Genomic DNA, 23,517 nt, shown 5'->3' on the forward strand with positions numbered 1-23,517 from the left:
TTCAGAGGAGGTGCGAGGTTGAAGTCCAAACCCCCATAAAATCTTAAGCAACTGTCTGTTTATATCAAATACGTAAGCAGAGCTCTGGCCATTACCCGCCTCACTGGTCAGGTGCTAATAGTTAAACTTCATGCGCCTTTAAGACATAATTATAACTTCTTATTATTTCTCTTTTCCTTTAAATAATAATTTCGACCACTTGACGGGCGACAAGTTAATATTATCAATGTACCATTACCTATGTAACATTTCGCCACTGACAGAAACCAAGGTTATATACCTCAAGAAGAAGTATACCTCAAGAAACCTGAACCCGGTTATTTTCGAATATTTACGTACAACACTAAACCTACGTTAAAACTGAATGTCTTTGAATACTACTCAGTGCGGCATCCTCTCAAAATGAGAAGGGAACATGCCATGGTCCGGTAGGTTACGTGTACGAGATGATACTCGTAGCAGGTACTATACGTATACCTTAAGAATACGATCTAAAATGTACTTACACGAGATTCGAAACGTTTGTAAAAGTATTTCCTTATCACTTGTTAGCATGTAAAAATCTGTAATTAGAATCCATAACTTTTCAGCTATCTGTATCATTTAGAACTGAAGCCTGAATATTTATTTATAAATACCAGTATAAATTCCTTTACAACACAAATTGAACTACCCGTGAAAACACATAAACAGCCTTATTTTAAATCTGTCTAAAATGTAAAACTAGACTAAGTCTGATTTTTTATAAATATCAATAGGTAAATAAATTCTTTCTATTACAAATGAAACTTCTTTACAATAAAAAAACGTCGGCGCGGGGAAAAGGACTTAAAAGAATGACAATGCAAGATTGCACACTTGCACAGGTGCCCTTTACGTGAAGCAACCTTGGCCCGCTCAGAGTGCCTTTCATCGCATCTCGTGTCGTTGACTCAGGGAAAATATTACCAGTCGGTTGTGTCGTCACCGGTGAGCGCAACACTGCGCCCGAACCGACCCAGTCGAGACTACGAATGCCAACCGTTCTGTCATAGCAAAGACGTCCCGTTTCCGAATGTCCATTCATGCAGAACTCAATCCCGCTTACTACAGCTGTTCTGACCAATCCGCCAATTACGAGAAAAAAGACCTGTGCCTCGAAGTGGAATAAAAAAGATATTACAACGTACTAAGCGCTTGGGTGGCAGTCGAAAGCTACCAATGTCTATGAAGAATACTAGATTATTACTATGAAACGATCCGGCAAACGTTGTGTTGCCATATAAATAAAAATATGTTAAGGGTGAACAACCCTTATCACTTAGGGGTATGAGAAATAGATACCAGACCCCTCCCCCCCGGTGGCCGTCCTCAGCGTTTGTTGGAGAACTCCGGGATCTCCAACGGAACACAACCGGAGTCCTCCTAACGCGATGCTCTTCTATCGGGCTCTGCCCTGGAGGGAGCAATTTACGCTCCTCTTACATCCCCTGGTGATTACAGCGATATGCGACCACACAAACCGCTGTCCTTCCCGGGGTCGCTTGCTGGACGGTTTAAGCTCCCAGTCTTGCCGCCCGCAACCCCGAAAGCCCCTTTTAGTCGCCTCTTACGACAGGCAGGGGATACCGTAGCCCTATTCTGGTCCCGGTACTACAGGGACAAGCCGATTCTCAGATCTACTGAATATGCACATAAAATTTGGTGAAAATCGGTTAAGCCGTTTCGGAGGAGTACGGTAACTAACATTGTGATGCGAGAATTTTATACAAATATAGCTAGTAGAAGACCAATATTACTAAAATATTTTAAATTTCCTAAAATAAAGTAACATGTTTCATAGGTACCATATAAATTAAATGTCCTAACTACGAGTATATTCCTAGAAATGCACCGCTTATTCCTCGATTTTGGTCGCACCCCTCACATGAATGTGAATGCCAATTTCCCGAATTTAGCGCTTCAATTTTGGTGAGTCTAGAACCCGTCTGAGCGCTACATCGCTTGTTTACTTGTTACATACCTGACTTTGACCTTCACCTTATAACCTCAATACAGGAGAAACACTTTCACGTGAGTAGATGTGATTTAATTTCGTTCCTATGTAAATTTGTATTAAGTCGTAAGTAAATGGAATAATTTTTCTAATAGCTTGATAATAGATTAGTCTTTATTATAACTACAAGACGATGAATTATTTATTAACATTAACTAGAATTTAATTTTTAAATCTACAGCATGATAATTATGCTGCATTAGTTGCCTAGGTAATTGATTAATATTTTTTTCACCTGTTATAATTTCCACGCTATAATGATACGTTTAATAGCATTATAAGATAAAATCAGGTATATTTTTTTAATAGTAATACATTTTACAAGGAACAAGGAAGTTGACTCTGTGACACACATGCCAGCAGTTTATAAATTTAATATTGTCTTTCTCAAAGTTTAATTACAATGGAAAATATAGGTCGTCAGTAAGTAAATGAATACACATTATTTAGTAAGTTATAACTCTGTTCCAACTTCCAAAACCTCACCTCACGACGTGCAGGCGAGTTACTACCATCTCTTAAAACATTGCAATGCAGTGGAAATGCGCAGGTTATTTTGATATAGGTATGTACTGAGAAAGTTAGTAGTGACTGGTGAGCCAGATAAAACTTAATTAGCAATGTTGTATCTCAGATCGTTCGAATCGGCCTTTTGTCTCAATCACTAATGACTACAGATGCGCAAATTGGTTAATATTCTTTGTTGATTTCATGAAATCCATTTTCTATGTCCATTTTGCTATGTCATAATACTCGTACATTATTTTTTGCAGAAATGTTCTGAATATTAATTATATGAGACTATTGCGCTTATGTTTACGGGCAATAGGCGGATGGCCAAATCTAAAGCAAGACAGACAGACATCAATGCTCAACGGTCACGTCATATATATGCTAGTACAGACGGTGGTAGTCATCGGTGAAGTCACGTACTTGTATCAAAATTTCGGGGTCGTGGATTTTTTATTGATTGGAGATGTTTACTTAACTACTTTCTTGACGGTGATATCAATGGTAGTATGCTTGTAGTATGGTAACACATTTACCAAAATTTAGCAAAAGACGTTAAAACACCAAAGTTTATTAAAAAAATAGAATGATATTTCATTTAAAGTATTGTTTAAAGTATGATTATGTATTTTGTATTTTAGGGGAGGCTGTATATGCCTTATTTAAGAAGTTATTATTGCATGTGCACAAACTTTCTCACAGAATTCCATCTTATCCATTACAAACACAAAGGAGACACATATAAAGAGGTAAGTAAATTGAGATATCAATCATCATTCTGTAAGTAGTATTTTAATGTATATATGAATATTTGATTAAATCCCATTTTTCTCTTTATAGTTAAAAACAATTTAGTAAATGTTACTAATTTATTACGTTTTAGGTATTTTTGCTATTTGACAAAATTTCACTACACTACATCATATTTCTTATGGGAACTCTCGTATCTGGACTTGTGTCTTTCAACCTGTCACCTATGTATGTTAACTTCAAGAACGGCGCCTTCACCTCCAATAAACACAATCTGCAAAACATCAGCCTACAGTTTGCTGTGAACTACCAGTATCCGGGATATAATCAAAGGGAACACTTCTATATTGCCACCATCGTCAATTTTTTCCTGTCCTATTTATGTTCCGTTTCTGTCGTCTCGATAGACATGCTGTTGGTTTTAATGATATTTCAAGTACTTGGACATCTTGAAATACTTTCAAGAAATATGCAGTCAATACCGAAACCAAAAACGGTCCATTTGATCAATGAAATCACTGAAAAATCTATTTTTGTCTGTGAAGTTGAAATGTACGATATTGAAGAGAATGTTCAGATAAAACAGATATTAAAGGAGCTTATTCTTCACCATAACGTGATAATTAGGTGTACTGTTTTAACAATTAACTTAACTTATAGCTATATGTATTCATAAATTTACAAGCTTTTTTTAAGGACATAAAAGATAATAAGGGCAGTATCACCACTACTCTTACTGATATGCTTAAATATGCTACTGCGCTTTCGTCACATTCGCTCGTAAAGCTAATCTAAGAATAAATAAGGGAACACTTCATCAACTCCATTTGATTTTTTTAACACGAACTCACTTCGTCTGCATTAATTGAAAGCTGCAATTGATGGAGCGGGACTTTTGTCGACATCGAGAACGACTAAAGGTTTCCAAATCGGTTTTTATTGGACACTGAACTGCAAGCCTCATTGTTGCTTCTAACAGCCAGCGCTTATTTTCCACCAAGAACGAATACAATAGTTATCATTTGGACGTGCCCTTACATTTTATGATTATTTGATTTTCATATTTTTACAGTTAGTATAGAATCAAAACATTCCTAACAAAATTTTCAGTTTTACAGAGAGGATATCGACTTTCTTTGGTCCAATGTTGGGGCTTAACTACCTGTTTCAATTATTAGGTATTTGCCTGTTATTGCTGGAATGCACCCAAGGGGTTAGTACTAAACATCGTTTTATTCTTACTTTCAGTATTTGCTTATAACTTTGGAGGCGGTGGAACCAGGGCGGTGGAAATACAAGTATTTCTACCTAATAACAACAGGGCTTAACGCTCCTGTTTAACTTGCCAACTTAACTCCAAGATTAGTCTGCGCCCACGGGCGGCTCGTGCTCGGGCGCAGTCTCTTCTCAATACAATCATTATTTTATTACTCTTACGAGCAGACATTGAATAAGTTAAGCATATATAACAGTAGATACACTTATTACAACGAAAGACTGAGACCACGTAGTTAACAATAACAGAAAATTGAATGAATTGTCTATCGAAGCAATACTCAGATATTTTGAGAGATGCCGAGACTGAGGTTCGTAATATAGCATTTCACGTTCCCGCATTACAGTGATTTTATCCGGATTATTAATGACTTTAATGAGCATGGGGATTTACTGTACTTGTGCGCTAAATGCATTTCGTTAACACAAAACTGTTTCTGATTACAGCAGTAAATGCGAATTCATCCCATAATTTCAGATGGAAAAAAATAGTACGAGATTATAGACAGTAACCGACATATCCCGAATCTGCTGACACGACACGGCTTAAACATTCAACTCCGTTTTTGCACCTATGATGGTCGTCATCGAAATTTAAATTTTATTCCCATACTTTTAAGTAATACTTTTTGCCGTGCAGTACTGACAATACGCTCAGGCCCTTAATCGGATGAACTGCAAACACAATTGTTTAATGAAAGATTGGATAGTTACAATGTAATATTACTTAGTAAAATTATTAATTATTTTATTATTGCGCAGGATCCGGATGCAATTTTTCGCTTTGGACCTCTCACTATGTATGTTTTAATGCAACTTGCTCAAGCCTCCGTCATTTTCGAAATAGTAAATTCTAAGGTACTGAAAGCACAATCACATACTTACATCACTTACATAATAGAAAATAGTAGTTCAACAGAGAATAAAATGTGTACCTAAAACGATATCTACAGTGTTACATATAAATACAAGAGTAAATAAAGTAGAAATAGGTATTTAGTTACAGCAGTAGTCTTACTAATTTGTGATAACGTTCCTTTTTTTCGTATAGTGACGTATCGTATCGTTAACATATCGTACCGACACGAAACTATGTCTAAATAAAATAAAATTCTTGGAAATGTTATTAAAATATTTTTAGGTATGATCTTTTCGTTTTATGGATCACTTTTTGGGCGTGTACATATTGATGCACGCACTTTTTTATTTAATACGACAAAGAAGTACATATAACTTCTAAGATGGATACCAAGTACACGCTATTTACCTACATATATTATTCGAGGCTGCACAAATTTATAATTTAATCTCAATTTATAATATATTTATCGCAAATATGTGTTTTTCAGAATATTAGCCTAATACACAGTGTGTACGCGCTACCGTGGCAGTACATGAGCGTAGAGAACCAGCGCATAGTATACTTCATGTTGTGCAGAGTGCAGAAACCCGTCCAAATCGTAGCTTTTGGACTTGTTGGTGTCGGCGTCCAGACCATGGCTAACGTAATTTAATTTTGCTACATTTATCACAAAAACATGGTGGTATTTAAATTGAATTAATAATAATATTTAAGTTTGATATTTTTTTCAGATTCTGAAAACAACGTTCTCGTACTACACTTTCTTGCAAACAATGTAATTATCAATAATATGCTTCTAAATAGTTGTTTCCTATGTAATTAAATACTTTCATAAAAGTAAAGGAATTTAGCGAACACATTATTTTTTTCTTCTGCAAGTTCCAGCAAACAATAAATACCACAAATTAATTGTGTCACGATCTTTTATTTTGCATAGGAATCCTAAAAGTATTGTGCTTAGTATTTAAGAAGCTCCATTGCAAGCATATGTTATAATGCTGAGTAATGTATTTACAAATATTATTAAGAGTACCAAACAATTGTCGGCTCATCGTAGCAGCATTGCGATTGGAATCTTCGTGGTTTTAGAGCGAAACAGTCAACTAGATAGCAGTTACGGATGAAAAGGCGTGAAGAGTACGTTTTCACAAGAACGGCCAATAGCAAATAAACGAGGCAGGCGACCTCAAACCCAAATTCGGCCGCGGTGCGCCCGCATGTGAGTCACTTGCTCCAGCACCTCATGACATAACCAGCAGGCTGACGTAATGAGATACTATCTTGCTCTATCTCACAAGAATCGTGTCTAGCCGTCTCCCTTTCACTAGTTTTGCAACTGATTCTGTTTACCAAATTTGTTCATTAGTATTTTGTGCAGCAGAGTTTGTTTAAGCGTAATTAAGGCTTAAGTAGCGTGTAGAAGATACTGTTATAGTAATGTCTACATGAACACTCAAATACACGCAGTTTTCAACGTTATGCTAATGGATTTTGTAATTTATGAGTGATGAATGAAAGAAAATGAATTCTATTCAAGTTAACCAAAAGTTGTTACGCGTACGTTAAACCGTCCGTTTCCGAAAATTTAAAGAACGTCTTTTATCTTTTGGATTTCTTGCATCTCTCAGATTCTTGCATCAAACCGAATGTTTGTATCTTATCTACGGCGAAGATGCAGACACTAATAGATTTCGAATTCGAATGTTAAATGATCACAGAATATAGCACGACTTAACCCCAACGACTTATGTCGTTCCACATTAAAATTAAGTCTGTTTGTTTTTAAACGCCTATTATCAGTAGAAAATCCATCCAATTTGATAAAATATAAAAAAAATAACAATTGTAATAGGCAGAAATTGACATTTTTCAAGCCTTGTTAGACAATAGCGATTAGATTTAATTATTTAGATTAAGTATGTTAGTACCGGGCATAAAATAGAGCTTTTTTGTCAATCGCTTGTTCGAAATAAATAACTGTCAAATAATCCATAACTACTATGTAATTATCATAAAAGAGACGATAGCGTCGGTACGATATGAAGTGCTTATCGCATTTGTGCGGCAGACGTGATGGAAATGATATGTCAATCAATATCAAGTACGGTGGATTCTCGGTGGTTGGATTATCGATAGCGGAAAATTTTCATGAAATCATTCCCAATTAATGATTCAGTTAGTTAGCAAGTAAGCACTTTTCAATGTGGTAGATGTACTCCGACTTCTCCATTTCTTCATAGTAGAACCTGCGTGGATCGACTCCGACTCCACCATTTCTTCAGAGTTTAACCTGCGTGGATCGACTCCGACTCCACCATTTCTCCATAGTAAAACCTGCGTGGATCGATTCCGACTCCACCATTTCTCCATAGTTAAACCTGCGTGGATCGACTCCGACTCCACCATTTCTTCATAGTAAAACCTGCGTGGATCGACTCCGACTCCTTCATTTCTTTATAGTAAAACCTGCGTGGATCGACTCCGACTCCACCATTTCTCCATAGTAAAACCTGCGTGGATTGACTCCGACTCCACCATTTCTTCATAGTAAAACCTGCGTGGATCGACTCCTACTCCACCAATTCTCCATAGTAAAACCTGCGTGGATCGACTCCGACTCCACCATTTCTCCATAATGGGGTTGATTACAAACATCTACGGACGACATATATTCAGCTGGTCTGCATACTATTGTTTTTTTCCAGGAGAAATTTTGAAAGAATATCGGAACCGGAGGCAACGTAGAGTTATGTGACTTTTTACTTGCTCGCACTACGCGTACAGGTAAACTCCGAGATTTCCAAAGGAACTCAACGTTGCTTCCCTAGCGAAATGCCCCTACATTCTTCAAAGCAAGTAGCCTCAACCCTTGCTTCATTAGGAACACGAGTCAAAAATTCAACAACTAGAGCCCTTAATCGCTCAAGATCGCTTCTGAGGACTATTAGGCGGACGAATCAAGACGGAAACTGACTCCGCTCCGTCACGATATATCTGTGTCTGAACGTGTTTAGCCCGTTTCCAATACCGCTCAGTCTCGCTCTCAACCATAACCAAGCATAATCAGTATTACCGGTAGCGGAGTAAGTTTTCTTTCTATCTCGTTGATGCGCCGGTCATAGTACAGTTCGATATTCTTCGAGTGTGTGCTACTGAGGTGTGCTATAGTACACCCCGGTTCTCGCCAGAGTAAACTTGTGATTTTACGCTTCAAGCTTCAAAAGTTGGATACAATGCACCACTACTACGTCACGCCTCTTTGTTGTTCAGAGTTTGTTGTCGTGTAGGACATTTTGTAGTTCATGCAATCACTTCAACACGTCAGGCCCCAGGATAGTAATATAAGAGCAGCACAGTCCCAGATGGCAGACACCATGCCCTAGAAATTACTTAGTTCACAAAAGTTCCAAGGTTGTTGAATAATGTGACATAACTTGCAAATGCAATCTTGCACAGACATTTCATTCATATTCTTCGTTTTGGTAACTAACCGGTTTTGAAACTTGAATTGAATTTGATTTATATACGTTATAACGGCTGATGAGTAATTAGAAATTGTATTATTATAGTGTTATATATATTATTGTTGAATCATTTGTAAAAACAAAATGTATATGTTATATTATAAATTTATATTATATGTTATATTAAGTATACTAAATTCATATAAAAAATTTAGGGGAATAAAAAATGAAAGAGATGAAATCGCCTATATCATAATAATCCCAATCTCTCTATAATTAATGACCCAGCGCTGGGCAAGTCTCGTATCATCTTTGAAGCCAGGTGCAAAGTTGCATATTATGTACCTACATTAGATTATTTTTGAAACAATCGCGACAGGATTTTTTTGGCTTATTTCTCATTTCCTGTATGACATATCCAGGGGCGAGACTAACGTAAAGAAATTGGTTTAACGGTATAACAAAAATTGCGTAAGTACACCATGTTTTCTCAAAGTTATAACGGTTTAAACTACGAATACAGAGGTAGATTTGTGATACTAGTATCGGGGGACTGCATTTCGGCTCTTCTGCATCGGCGGAAAGGTTGCAGGTACATTTAGATCCACCACTGCAGCAGGAGAAGCAAGAAGGTATTATTAAGAAATCAGTGTTAGTACGTAAGTTTCTTTTCTTAGCAGCACTGGTTCAAAGCAATCTATTTCATAGAAATTGACAAACTGATATTGTTAGGCAAGCTGTTGTTACGACGATTATGTCTGTGTTCTTTGTACAGCTTACAACTAAACACTGCTCTTACTTCAAAATTAAACAATAAATACTTAGCAACAGGCTAAATAATAAATTTGTCATAGTCGTCTCTTGGGACCAGTAGTCGACCTTAAACAAGACTTATTATTGATCCCATAATATATATTAAGCGATGCTTCCTTATACGAGTGAAAAAAATTTTATTATCAGGTATAAACTATAAAGCCATAATAGAACATAGTTCAAATTATTATTTAAAATCGTCGGTCCCTAAGCATAGAGAAACATGTCAATAACGGAAGCTTACAAGAGAATGTTTTTAAACGGTTTTTTTAATGTTCAAATCGCTCTAAAATAATTGAATGTACAATTATAAATATTTTTTGTTTAATCATTAGTAAGTATTTAATAGTATTTATGCATATACATGTCTTTTAAATTTTCCCACAAAATCTCTTGACGGTCTGAATACTGTTTTTAAATTGAAAAACATGTTGGACAAATTTTAAATGTCACGTAAAAAACAAGAAAACAATGTTGTAAATAAAATATTGTAAGTAGGATGAAAGTAAATATAGTATTTAAACGAGGGATTAAGTTATTATTTTCGAAAAGATAACTTAATCGTCCTAAAATGTTCACATATGAATATTAAAAATTAGCCAGGCATGACCGCCGCGTTTTAAATTGGGCGCCACACGATGCTCATTTTTGAAAGGCCTTTAATGACATTGATAAAAAAGAGGAATTCATCTTCTTCTTTAGATTAAATCATGAACAACCAGCTACTCTGCTATCGCGCACACCGTCGTATTTTTATTGCCGTGACTAATTTGCGCTGGCAGTTTTGTCACGAATAATTCGATGTACGACGGTCGCTAGTCTTTTCACCAATTTTGGACTAAGCGACCTTAATCATCACGCAATATCTGTGCTATAATTTGATTTACTTACATAATGTTCTGAGCACGGACCTAACGAAACCCAGATGCTGCAAACAATTTTTATTTCAGTTTATTGCGAGCGACAAAAGAACTATCCGGGTGTACGAGATCTGGATGATCTCAACATCTTTTCAATTTACATATATTTTTTTAAATCGATATAAGAGAAATTAAAGCTCAAGTTAAGGTCAAAGTCAATTTAAATTAATTATAGTTTTTCATCAGAATTGTCGAATGCACGGTTTCAGCATTATGCCATTGTTAAAACCTTAAATATTTTTACATATTCCATGATTATGTTAACCTACATAATTAAATATGTTCAAAGTTATTTGGATACAATTAATTTAATTCATGATAAAAATTCAGAATTTTAAGGTTAAGAATTACCTGAGTACGTATTTTTACAAGAAAGCATCTTGATTATCATAACCAGCGACCGGTGAACATTAGGATTTTTAAATTAAGCGTAGATGTAAATTATAAATTATGATAACATTGAATTTTAGACCAGATTTAATTTATTTCATACTTGCTTCTGACTCACGACTTCGTACGCGAATACTATGATATAGGTACACACATAGTATAGGAGTATACTCGTACATTCAAAAAGTATGAGTACAATTTTAGGTTTCTAGCATCAAAAACGGAATATATTCTATACAAAGCTTTTACCCTTCTATTAGCTTTTTGCAAGTGAAAAAATTTGTTCAGAAATTAAAAAAAAATGTTAAGGGGAAACAACCCTTATCACTTAGGGGTATGAAAAATAGATAGTAGCCGATTCTCAGACCTACTGATATAGGTATATGCATATAAAATTGGGTGAAAATCGATAAAGCCGTTTCTGAGGAGTACGACAACTAACATTGTGACACGAGAATTTTATTTATACTAATATTATAAAGAGTAAAACGTTGTTTGTTTGACTGTAATGAATAGGCTCAAAAACTATTGGACCAATTTTAAAAATTCTTTCACCATTCGAAAGCTACATTGCCCACGAGTAACATAGGCTATATTTTATATGAAATATATTTGATAAATAGATTTTGAGGCGGTACAAAGTTTGCTGGGTCAGGTAGTATATAGATAATAAGATAATATATCTAGTGGCCTGTCGCAGTCGCCGAAATTGAACCATAAATAAATGTAAATTTAAGCTAAACTTAACTTACCAAAGCATAACAATGATTAATTCTCAATTTTTCCATAGTTATTTTTTGGTAGCAATTATATATTTCAAAAATAGTTTTATCTACTACAAAGCTTATGAAGCAAAAATGAGGTTTATTAAATCGTTCTGTCTAATGTTTATCTTAACTAAGATCGACAAAAATCGGTAAAAATGGTTAGATTAATTATTAAGTTATGAAGTAACGGGCGTACCTAAGCCTTATACAACCCGATTTGAGACTATTTCATTTACATTTGACATCGCTGACTATTGAACGTTATGTTATGTAATAATAACGTTATGTTATATATTAACTTTAACTATAGCTATATATATATGAATGTAGGGGTGTGAGATTATATTTTATAGCTCACACTCCTAGAGTTACTCCGCACAATGTTCGTAAACCCCTATTTATATGTTTACTTATAAAAATAATTACCTACAGAAGTTAGATCTGTTAATCTGTGCTAATTTGCAGTACCTACCAATTGTGGTTTTACTCACGGAACAAGAAATATTCTTTTTTTGTTCTTGTTGTTGTAAACGTTGTAAAATAAGTAAAAAAACTATGAACACATGTTTTCGCTTATTATTATTATTATTTTATATTTGAACCTAACGATAAAGCAGACGTGCTACCTGAGGGAAAGTAGTTAACGTCGCCTGCTTTGAAGGAGATCTCTTTTTGCACCTTTTTTGAAGAGCCCCATGTCATAGCGCTCCGGGAATACCTCAGAAGAAAGTTCATTCCACATCTTGCACGTCCATGGCAAGAACGTCCGTGCAACCTATGTCCCTCCGTAAACTTAAAGGTTCTAGCCGATCGAAAATCCTCGGATTGTTGACGATTCGCACTGCGCGTTTCTGCACGGAGTCAAGTGGGTTAAGTTGGTATTGGTGTGCCCCTGCGCAGAGATGCGAGCAGTAGGTACTCCATGTGGGGTCTCACTTGCGCCTTATAAAGCAGAAGGAGTTGCCCCGCAGTGAAGTACCGCTTCGCTCTGTTCAGGACGCCCAGCTTCCTTGATGTCAACTTCGCCTTAATGTCCAAATGATCCCGATATTGCACATCATACGATATGTCAACTCCTAGGTCCAGATCTCGTACTCCTAGACTTTTATCAATGGTGAGTGGAATTCCTTGGAATCGTGGCGCTATGACAAATGGGGTTTTTTATTTTTTATTCTATTTTACAATTTTTGGGAAACTTACAGCTAAATACAGCTATACATAGATTATAAGGGAAGAATAGGTACATAAAGGCCAATAACAAGTTTCCACTGATAGCATTTTTTAGCGGTGAACGCGCAGACTTGTGTCTTCGTGGGGTTGAACTCAACAAGGTTAAGTTGACCCCGTGATGCTCCAGAGTGTCCTCAATTTCAGACACAAGTCGGAACCTGCTTTCCTCTACGAGAGTCCGAGAGGTGTTTGCACGGCCTGTGTACACAGCATCTCCCGTACTATCATCTGCATAGCAATGAATGCTGCTAGTTTTTGCAACATGTCATTGATACGCAGAATTAATAGTGTGGGAGAGAGGACAGAGCCCTGGGGCACGCCAGCATTAATAGGCTTCGTGTCTGATCCATCGTGTCTGTCCATGTGCACAACCTCTCGGGAAGACCGTAAAATGGAAGCTTCGCGAGAAGGGCCCTATGCTAGACCCGATCAAAGACCTTTGCGATATCCAGGCTAACCGCCAACGCCTCACCATTACTCTCAACGGCTTGCGCCCATCGGTGTGTTAATAAAAAGTGGCATAACAGGTTAATAAAAAGTGGCTATGTTACTAACTCAGAGCTTAACACAATTTTAGATTCCATGTTGAAAAAAGTCGCTCACAGTAATTACAATTCGTGCATAAATAATACACTATTGGAAAAAATAATGACTTTAAGTAATCACTCACGTATATTATGAACATATATCTATTCAAACATACTTCAGACGTTTCTGTGCAATCAGTTTTTTCATACCCCAATTAGGTCCAAGTTTGGAGAATCACATTTAATATAACACACACCTATTTTCTTATCCAGGTATAGTACTGATTATTTTATTTGAGTAAATGGCTGCTTGCTCAGTTTGCTTAGGTACGGAACCTTAATACTAAGACACAATTGAATACAGATTTAAGTTAAAGAAACCGATGAGCATTTGATTTCAAAAGCAAAATTAGATATAAGTATAAGTGATAAGGCTAAACAATGTTAGCGATTTGGCTTCAATTATAAAAACATTAGCTGCCCAGCGCAACCGCCTAGTTTTGAAACGAGAAAATGTTGGCAACAACTGGCGCATTCTCTAATGGGGCTGTATCAAAAATAGTAAATATATAATAACTATCTGTCCGTGTTTAGTAACTACCATCGGGAGCAAAACAGCGAGGTTGTGTGAAAAAGTCACCAGTGTTTGTGGGGAGCCGGGCTGCGCGGACGGATCGCACGTGACTGTGCTCGGAACTTTGGACGATCACGAAAATATTTTGTGAGTTTGCATTTTAATTATTAATACTGACGAATTCTGTTTTCATAAATCTTAGATTCGATAGTAAAAATCACGGACTACTTTTTCCTTTTCACTCTATTTATCATTAATCTAATTAATATTATTGTTAAGTAGTTTATAGATTTTATATAAAGCTTTGCGAAAATATTATCCAGTAATGCTGCGAAAAATCGATGTGTAATAACGACATTTTTAAAATTTAATTTCATTGTAAATAAAAAAAATAGCTTATTGCTGGGCCTCTAATTAATTATGCTATAAGTATTTGAGCTGTAATTCTCAGATAATTACAATGTATATCAACTTATATCAATATAATCACTTTATTTTAAGTAAAATTTAAATTAATGATTATTTATTCACTTAACATCACAATTTCCTATTGAGTTCCTATGATTTAAAAACGAGTTAATCACAAATATTTTTCGATAAATTCGCCTTTTCGATAATATTTTCATCTGTAATTACGGTTTCGATACCGAATTACACTTTGCCGAAGAGATTAATGTCGGATTAAGGATTCTGACTAATTAATCGGTACAGAAAATTTTGCTCACAATTTCACTGTAACTAAATAAATACACAATTTTCATCAATAAATAATTTTAATTTACTACCAATTGGTTCGTGTAAAATGTACAAGAAATTACTAAGAAATTAATTACCGTACCCGCTTAAGATTAACTGGAAAGATTTATAAGATTATCTAGATAATCTGTTAGTCACTGGCGTAGCGCACATTTAGCGGTAAAAGATTTCTCGTTTAACATTTGTTAAATTTTGCTGTTATAGTACCTACTCGTATTATGTATTTTACCTCTCATATAGTTCTACTGGGTAATTTAGTCATAATTTTACGAGTAAAATAGGAAGTAGGTACTTTGTCAATTTACTAAGATGACGTATAGTTTTAAGCTTTAATAATTTTAATGATCGATTTATATTAATTTCGTCTAAAGCTCATTCCCAAATATTTTCTACTGCGTTCGTTAGTTAGGGTACATTTGTCTAATATTTCCTTCCGTTGACATAAGTAAATCCTAGCGATAATTTCATGGCATTCGTATATCTATCAATTGTATTACGGTATACTAAGACCAACCGACAGTGAATTTTATTTACTCGCATTATCGAACTTATGGGAGGTTCCATCCACATCCATTCCCTTTGCACAGTTTAAGTAGTCGTTAAGGTCTCAAAAAGAGATTATGTATACATAATGTCTATCTAAGAAACAATTATCATCACATACTATTTTTTATTTATAAAACACGTGGGCCAAAAATCTCATATACTTATATAAATATTAAATGAATTCGTTTAGTGAACAAGTTGAAAAACGTAAAAAATAAAGCCATAATTATACCCAAATTTAATTAAATAATAGACGACGATTTCTAAGAATGAAGACGTTTTATTTCAGATTTCCTCTTCTTTCCGGATCTTTCTTTTAAATTACTTAACTCGTAATAGTTTTTGATTTATTAATGAAAAACTGAAGTCCTTTTTTATCACATCTTATTATGTATAAAAATGCATTTTTATATACTTACTGTAAAATCTTTGAGATACATTTTTCTATATTATAAATTGATTGAGCTATCTCTAATTTTTTAGGAGCTTTATGTCTATTTTTTTACTAGCATTACATATTTTTTTCACTTTTAATAAACTAGAATAATAATATTATGCAAACGTTTCTATCTTTCCCAATCCATTTACCTACCTAGGTACGGTTCAGAAAATTTCCAAAGCGGATTTCAATAGTGCACACACGTGCCCAACGAAGCTTAATTAAGTTGCATCATTCGCTTCGTGCCCCACCTCTAGCGCAATCTGTATCATAGATTTAGTTCGGTATCCAAATGTCAAACTTGTGCAACGTCAAAAATTATATAGGTGTACTTGGTTGCCCAAGTAACCAATGTAGCGAGCTGTTGCTTAACATGGCGTTAAGCAAGGCTGACATCATGGTTTGAGGTGCTGTCACTGTAGTATATCTTTTAATTTTAAGCGTTCTTTACGAATTTATTATACAAACACACTAAAGATAATAGATAATATAAAGAAATTTAAATTTAAACATAGTTATATTATCCTACTGACGTAGGGTAATATATCTATGAATTTAAACCTGTACAATTTATGTTTTCAGTGTACCAATAAAACATGTGAACTTCACTTACTTCCAAAACTACCTAAAAGCTGATCTGTTCGTCGCGTATACATTTTCTGTTTAGTTATAATAATTATGAAGGTCTGTTGTAATGAGAAAAGTTTAATTTCAACGCTAGTTAAAGTTATTTATAAATATTTTATTTAAGTAATTGATTTATAAATTTTATAAACACAGTACCTAAATAGTTCATAAATTGCGTTAATATACAGTTAACAATACATGGGCGGCAACCCTATACAAAATAGTTACAAAGCTTAATTTACCGACACTTCACAGGCTGTCTTGCTACACTCATGAGATAAATCAATATTTTGCAAGTTGTGACGAAAGTACCAGGAGATGACATTTATCGACTCGACGGATGAGTCTAAGGATGCCACACTTCCATGTGTCGAAAATTGCAAATGAGTGCCAATTTTTATTATTATCTATTTAAATGTAGTTTTTCACAATTGAGAATGTAACTTTATTTTACGAATATGTGATATAGTATATTGTAAGTTAAAATTTCCGTACTGATTTAATATTGCGAAAATGTGTTTCAGCGACGCACTCCAATAGTATTTATTTGTACAATAAACATAATCTACGTAAGCATCGTTGTGTATCGTTCGGTAACGTAAGCTAATGGAGTGGATTTAACATTTTGATTCCCGTTATTAAGTATAATTAGTGGATCATTAATTTCTGCGCCGCTATTATTAAATCAAAATATTCAATGTTTTGCTTACCGAAGATAGAAAGACAATTGATGCCTAGCATCGTACAATTTCAATCTTAGATAGGATAAAATTGGATATATTGATTATGAATAAAGAGCATAAGACTTTTCAAGTAATTCGTGACACATTTGAGTCGGTACCGAAGTTTGTAGTTGCGGCTATAGAAGTTAAAAACTGATTATGACAAACTTTCTTTGTTTATTTGATAAGATAAATTTCTCGAAATTCAGTTCTATATCTGTTGCGTCGTGCAAAATACAACCTACTTAGGCACGGCCGGTATTGATCCATCAAAATAGAAATCTGCCAGTGACTTTATTTATTGCAGGGTCTGCACTTTATATAAGTGCACATGCATGACCCTATTTTTGTTTGATTCTTAATTATTTTTCCTTTAGTTTACACATCGCCATGTCGAAGAGGCTGGTAAAGCGTTTTTTGACTCCGGCCGACGAATATCAATGCTTTCTGTCGGCGGAGACTCAGACGATAGCCGAGGTGGAGTTGAGGGAAACTGAGAACTCCAGGTCACAGGCCTTGGAAGCGCTCAGGAATTGGCTGGAACAGAATCCTAAATTCCTAGCTGTGCGAATGGGTGAGTACTATACTTATACCTAAAATTAATTTCATGGTCTTTGAGTTTAACATTCAAGTGAAGTAGAATAATTGAAATATTAGTTTATAACTTTTAAAAGAGTGTTAAATCTTCTATTCTGGTATAATGAGTAGTACGAAGAGCAAAATGTTCTCATAGAATCGCTACTATGACTAACGTTACGTAGCTATCATAGTAATATTTATCATCAAATGAGCTACAAACTAGTTTGATACTTCCAAATATTTAGGTACAAAAACTATATATTCATTAATAACAGTTTAAAAACTTACCACCACCGTCATTTGTTTATAACAATTGACGTAAAACCTAAAAAAAAAAACTGTATAAAATAGACTGCAATTATATAATTTAAGAACTCTAGACTTTTTTTTAAATCATCAGAACGTACGAGCTATAACTATACCTATAAGAATAACATTTAATGTTCCAGACGCAAACTACCTGCTTCGATACTTGCGAACAAAGAAGTTTAGCGTGCCAATGGCTCAGGAGGCCATCGAGCGCTACATCCTCCTCAGGCAGTCCTGGGGTATCGCCTTCAACCAGCTCGACTACAAGCTGCCGGTCATGATGGAACTAATTGACTTGGGGTAAAATCAACATATTTTATGCATTTTCATTAATATCAACACAAATATTATCCTGAAAGTATAATTTTATAAGTACAATTTTATTATTATTTTTGATTTAATTTTATTTACTTCTAATTTAATTTTAGTTTACTTAGCTTTGTATTTTTATTATTATCATGTATCCTAATTGTTTATTAAATATAAAGCACCAATTATGGAATAACGATAGGTACTTTTTCATTTTTTTTTTGGACTTGGATGTTCACTGTTCTAGTGTCTGACTCAATTAATTTATTACAGAGTTAATTATTTGCAATTATTGCGTTTATTTAAACGGATATTTCCCGTGTAAATTGCCTTGGGGATTTTGTGGCGCCAACAAATTGAGCAAAATAATTAATTGCGTAATTTCATTTTGCGGTTCGCTGTAGTTTTATTGAACCGTCGTTCTACCAATATGTTTAATAAAAATATGTATAACCAATTATACTGGTTATTCCGCTAGAAATACAAAACTTATATTTGTATCTACAAATTTTGATAAGAAGTCGATGGTTTATCTTAAAAGTAGTACAATGTTACATTTCTACTTACATAAGAGTAAAAGAAAATTAAAAAAAAACTCTATTAGTTTTAATTATTTAGTAAAGAAAAAAAGAGTACAACTTATTGCAGTATTTTTAAATGATTCTTGGTCGCCGCAAAAAGCGTTGCGAAAGTTTAGCTTCGGATTAACGTTGGATCTCGTTTTCAACTTTCTCTCGCAGTTAACCCGGAAAATATTTTCCGTTTCGCTGATAAAATTAATTTTCCTTTATACATTTATATAGCCAACTTTTATTTTCAGGTACATTTTCGTGAGCCCCTTCAAAGACAAGGCTGGTCGCAGAGTTGTAATCTATAGGCCTGGTAATTATATCTTTAAATGACTAAGTCTGTAGGTATACAATTGGGTAGTATGTATACATATCTATTAAATATTATATTATACTAGCAGCGAAACCCGGCGTTGCTCGGGTGAAAATACATCGCATATTTAACGGTATAAAAAACGCAAAAAATAAATTTAAAAAAGTTCTACAAGTTTAATAATAAAATGAAGTTCATAAAACTCAGTAGTAAAATCTATTATTGGGGAAATTTTCATAAAAAAATTCGCTCATACCTAAAGCGTGCAAAATTTTCTTACTAAATCATTCCTTTACTAATTGATTTTAACAGTTGCAGATATTTTGGAAGTTTACAGTCATTTCAGAAATTTCTAGAAAGTAGAACGTTTCTGATCGATTCCAATAGTTGTAGGCAGTTGGGAAGTTACTAGATCATTCCAGAAAATTTTGGAACTTTCTAGATCATTTCCGACTTTTTTCAAACATTTTGAATCGGTTTCAACAGTTGTAGACATTTTTAAAAGTTTCTAGATCATTCTAGAAAATTTTTGAACTTTCTAGACCATTCCGGAAATTTTGTAAACGTTCTAGACCAGGGGTCGACAGCCTTTTCAGTCGGAAGAGCCAAAAATTACAATTTACATTATTACAAAGTTTTTAAAGCGCCACAAAATTATTTCTCGCCAACAATAAATAGTTTATGGAATTATTAAATAATCACTTTTTATTCAAGTAAGAAATTAAAACAAATTAACAGAACAGTTATATTGACATTTCCATTAGTTAGAAAAGGACAGATATATTATTTCGCATTTTCGCCACCCTCAACCACCCACTTCTACCCACACCCCCCAAAAACTCCCTTACGCACATCAGGAGACCAAGGGGTATCTGCCATCCCAACAGGAAGTTGATCGGAGTTGCGGTTGATAGAGAAAACTGTGAATTTACGTACGAACATTAGCATTTTATATAATATATTAGATTATAATTTTATTTTATGTAAGTACAAACACCTTTTAATATTTATTATAGTAAGTATCTTCAGTAGGTACTCGTACATTATACATATTTATAATATGTATTTATCGTTATTATTTTGTAACAGCTTTTAGAAATAATATTCTAGAACGTGATAACGTAGTAAATTTTTTACATAGACTTTGTTAGAAGGTATTTTTATTACAAAAGTAGAAATACTGCGATCAACGGCATATCGGTATTTTGGAGTGGTCAGTAGCAGATAGTGTACAAATATTATATATGTATCAACCCCAAATAGGATTAGGTATTCCTACTTGAGATCGGCCACAGATACGCCGCTACCCCTGAGGACTAAGTTGGAACGCCTCGGAAAAGCATGTCCTCCTTACCATACCCTTCAAACCTGTTATTACTGCCTAACACATCAGTGACTAACACTGCTGTTGTTATGAAAAAATAAGTATTTCGGTGGCGCCACCGAAGCCGAATCACAAATGGTTCTAGTACCTTCAATAAAATTTTATATATTATTGTTTTCCATAACTAACTAACATCCTAACCAGTACCTAATTAGCCAACATAGTGGTTGATGGCCAATATGAAAGATTGAAAGCTTAAAATAGAAGCTTTATAATATTTCCTACCATTATACGAACAAATGTAAGCTTTTGAGTTAAAGTGTTTCTGTAAAGATGAAGGAGCGAGAGTAAACTAGCCGTAAAGTTGTTTTAAGTAAAGAGGCAACGCTGCGAGTTCCAACTTAGGTAGAAGACGAAGTTTCCTTCAAGTTTTAATGCCCATATCAAATGTTATATATCTAAATTTGATATTAGTAGTATCGATAGGAAATATTTGATGCTCCGATCCTTATAATTACTGTTTGAAAGCCACAGAAGGTTTCCGGTTCGATATTCGTTTTACATCGAGTGTCTAGATCCTGTACTGCTTTGTGTGTAAACGTGACACCGAAGATAGCTAGTATAGGGCTATACCTACTCGAAAACGGTTTCTACGATCGGAATGGACTCCGGAACCCGAAAAGCCCCTTTTAGTTGCCTCTTACGAGTATAATAGGCAGGCGATACCGTAGCCCTATTCTGGTCCCGGAACTACAGGGACAGCAACATTCCCACTTACAAGAGCATTAACTCATAATAACTCCATCAGGTGTCTTCGATCCTTACAAATATACGAACCAGGACATGTGTCGCGTTATGGCCATATGCTACGAGACGCTCATGGAAGACGAAGAGACCCAGGTTCGAGGGTTGGTGCACTACGCAGATGGTTCCGGCGTGAGCTTCCCTCACCTCACACTCTTCACACCAAAGGAAGCTGTCAGAATTGTTAAGAATGGCGAGGTAACTAGTAAAGACTAAGGCCTGGTAGTAACGATCGTTTTTAAGAAAACATTGCCCAATGTACACAAAAAAAAAATATATATGTATAATTACGCGCACATGGGTTTAGATAAAAAGTTAATTTATTAAAATACCATTAAGTAGATAATATTTAATGCGTAAGAGGCGAGAAGAGACTGTGGAATGCGCGCTGGCATTCCACATTCACACATGAATTAACTTAATTATCTCCAATGTTTGATTATTTACTTCCACTTTCTTTCAATTTCAGCGTACAATTCCCATGAGACACAAGGAAATATACGGAGTGAACGTGCACCCCACAATCAAGTTCGCTCTCGATTTTGGCATGGCACTCATCTCTGAGAAGATCAGGAAGCGAGTCAAACTGTATACAGACATCAATGACGTTGAACTTGATAAGAAGTTGCTACCTCAAGAGTACGGTGGAGAAATGCCCATGAAAGAAATGATCGGTGAGTTGGTTGTTAACTTCATAGTTAAGTACTTATAATAAGTAGCTTATCCGTCCGCGTTTGAGTATCTATCGGATCGTATCGCAGTTAATTGGCACTTATTATATAGATATTTTTATTGTGTAAATATTAACAATGTTGATAAATTAAATTAGAATATTTTATAGCCAGTTAAATAGCAGGAACAAAATGTATGACAAAGGCTATGACTAAAGGCTTTGTGTTACAATTGTAAGACAAAGTGATAATAGTCAGTGTTAGTGTATTCAGGCATGAATTGGGAAGGGCAGGTGAGACTACTGTCTGGGACAATGTCACTTAATTTTTTGTTAAAATAAATTGGCAATTCATTTTTGACGGAATAATGTTCCTTTGCGGGTTAATGTTGTTTTATTTTTAAAATATCATTGAAATTAATGAAATGTTCAAATGTGTCGCATCATTTCAAATTACAGAAATGTGGAAAGAGGAGCTAGCAAAGAAACGAGACATATTGTTGTTGAACGACAAAATGTCCGTTCGACTGGAGATGTACAGCGATGCGGCGCGAGAGGGCGCTATATCCGCGCTTCGGGCTGGAGCCAACACCTGCGCGGGCGCAGACGCTGTGGGCGACGCCATGCGGGGACTCACCGGCAATTTTAGAAAACTAGAAGTAGATTAGAACTTAATACTTCATTAGACTATAGTAATTGTCAGTATGTACCTAACAATGCTGGTCAGCGTAGTTAACTCAGTTTGCTGCAGCTACCATAATTAATAGTTTCCGCGCGACTGTTAAATCGCTTTGTAGGTTAAAGCCCCTTAGAGTATAAGCCGAAGACTTCAACTTCATTAATACTTTATTTTAAAAGTTAAGAAATATCCTGTAGATTTCGCTCGATTCGTTAAGAATAATTCGTTCGTTAATTCGAAAGAAACTAGTAAATGAATCTATCTTAATACTGATACTGACTGATATAATGTTTATAAAGCGCTGCGATATTGATTTGTGGAAATGAAACAATCTTCACTTAATTTACCTTAGAGGACAAAAGTTTATAATAGCTAGATAATGACTGACAGAATTTTAGTAATAGTTTTAAGTATAAAATACACAAATGTACAATGTACATAGATAGGTACATACCTATTTAGTTTTTTAAATATGTAGTTTAATAGATTAACGTCAAAACTCTGTGATCTATAAACTAAGTGATAATAAAATCCTCTACAATAATCCGAGAGGTATATTTTTCTTTTAAATCGCATTTTAAATTAAAATATAGGGGTTATTTGAGGTACTTAAATAGTTCATACGAATGCTTGAATACACAATAGTTATTTTCTTTTCTTGTAAGTTTTTTGTACGAGTCTAATTAATGTTTAAAGATTGTTAAGGTTCCCTAAGTTCGGTCAATAAATGATAAGGTACTCAATAAAACATTTT

The 23,517-nt window shown here is 34.7% G+C and overlaps 2 protein-coding genes across 2 annotated transcripts; both read left to right on the forward strand.

Annotated features, from left to right (window-relative positions):
• The first annotated feature begins 2,019 nt into the window (after positions 1-2,019).
• Positions 2,020-6,312, forward strand: LOC140743151 (uncharacterized). Its single transcript, XM_073074211.1, has 8 exons — positions 2,020-2,052; positions 2,809-3,049; positions 3,187-3,294; positions 3,429-3,922; positions 4,406-4,508; positions 5,333-5,428; positions 5,920-6,075; positions 6,164-6,312. Exons 2-8 carry the CDS (start codon positions 2,831-2,833, stop codon positions 6,209-6,211), a joined length of 1,224 nt encoding a protein of 407 aa, XP_072930312.1. The 5' UTR covers positions 2,020-2,052; positions 2,809-2,830; the 3' UTR covers positions 6,212-6,312.
• A 7,844-nt stretch (positions 6,313-14,156) lies between these two features.
• LOC140743719 (alpha-tocopherol transfer protein-like) lies at positions 14,157-23,511 on the forward strand. The gene is made up of 7 exons (XM_073075219.1): positions 14,157-14,264; positions 17,585-17,781; positions 18,236-18,395; positions 19,225-19,286; positions 21,419-21,612; positions 21,884-22,088; positions 22,544-23,511. The coding sequence occupies exons 2-7, from the start codon at positions 17,598-17,600 to the stop codon at positions 22,750-22,752; spliced, it is 1,014 nt and encodes a 337-aa protein (XP_072931320.1). The 5' UTR covers positions 14,157-14,264; positions 17,585-17,597; the 3' UTR covers positions 22,753-23,511.
• Positions 23,512-23,517: the final 6 nt, after the last annotated feature.

This window comes from Epargyreus clarus, unplaced genomic scaffold (assembly GCF_041222505.1).
Source record: "Epargyreus clarus isolate Ecla_fem2 unplaced genomic scaffold, WU_Ecla_fem_2.2 ptg000007l, whole genome shotgun sequence".
NCBI lineage: Eukaryota > Metazoa > Arthropoda > Insecta > Lepidoptera > Hesperiidae > Epargyreus > Epargyreus clarus.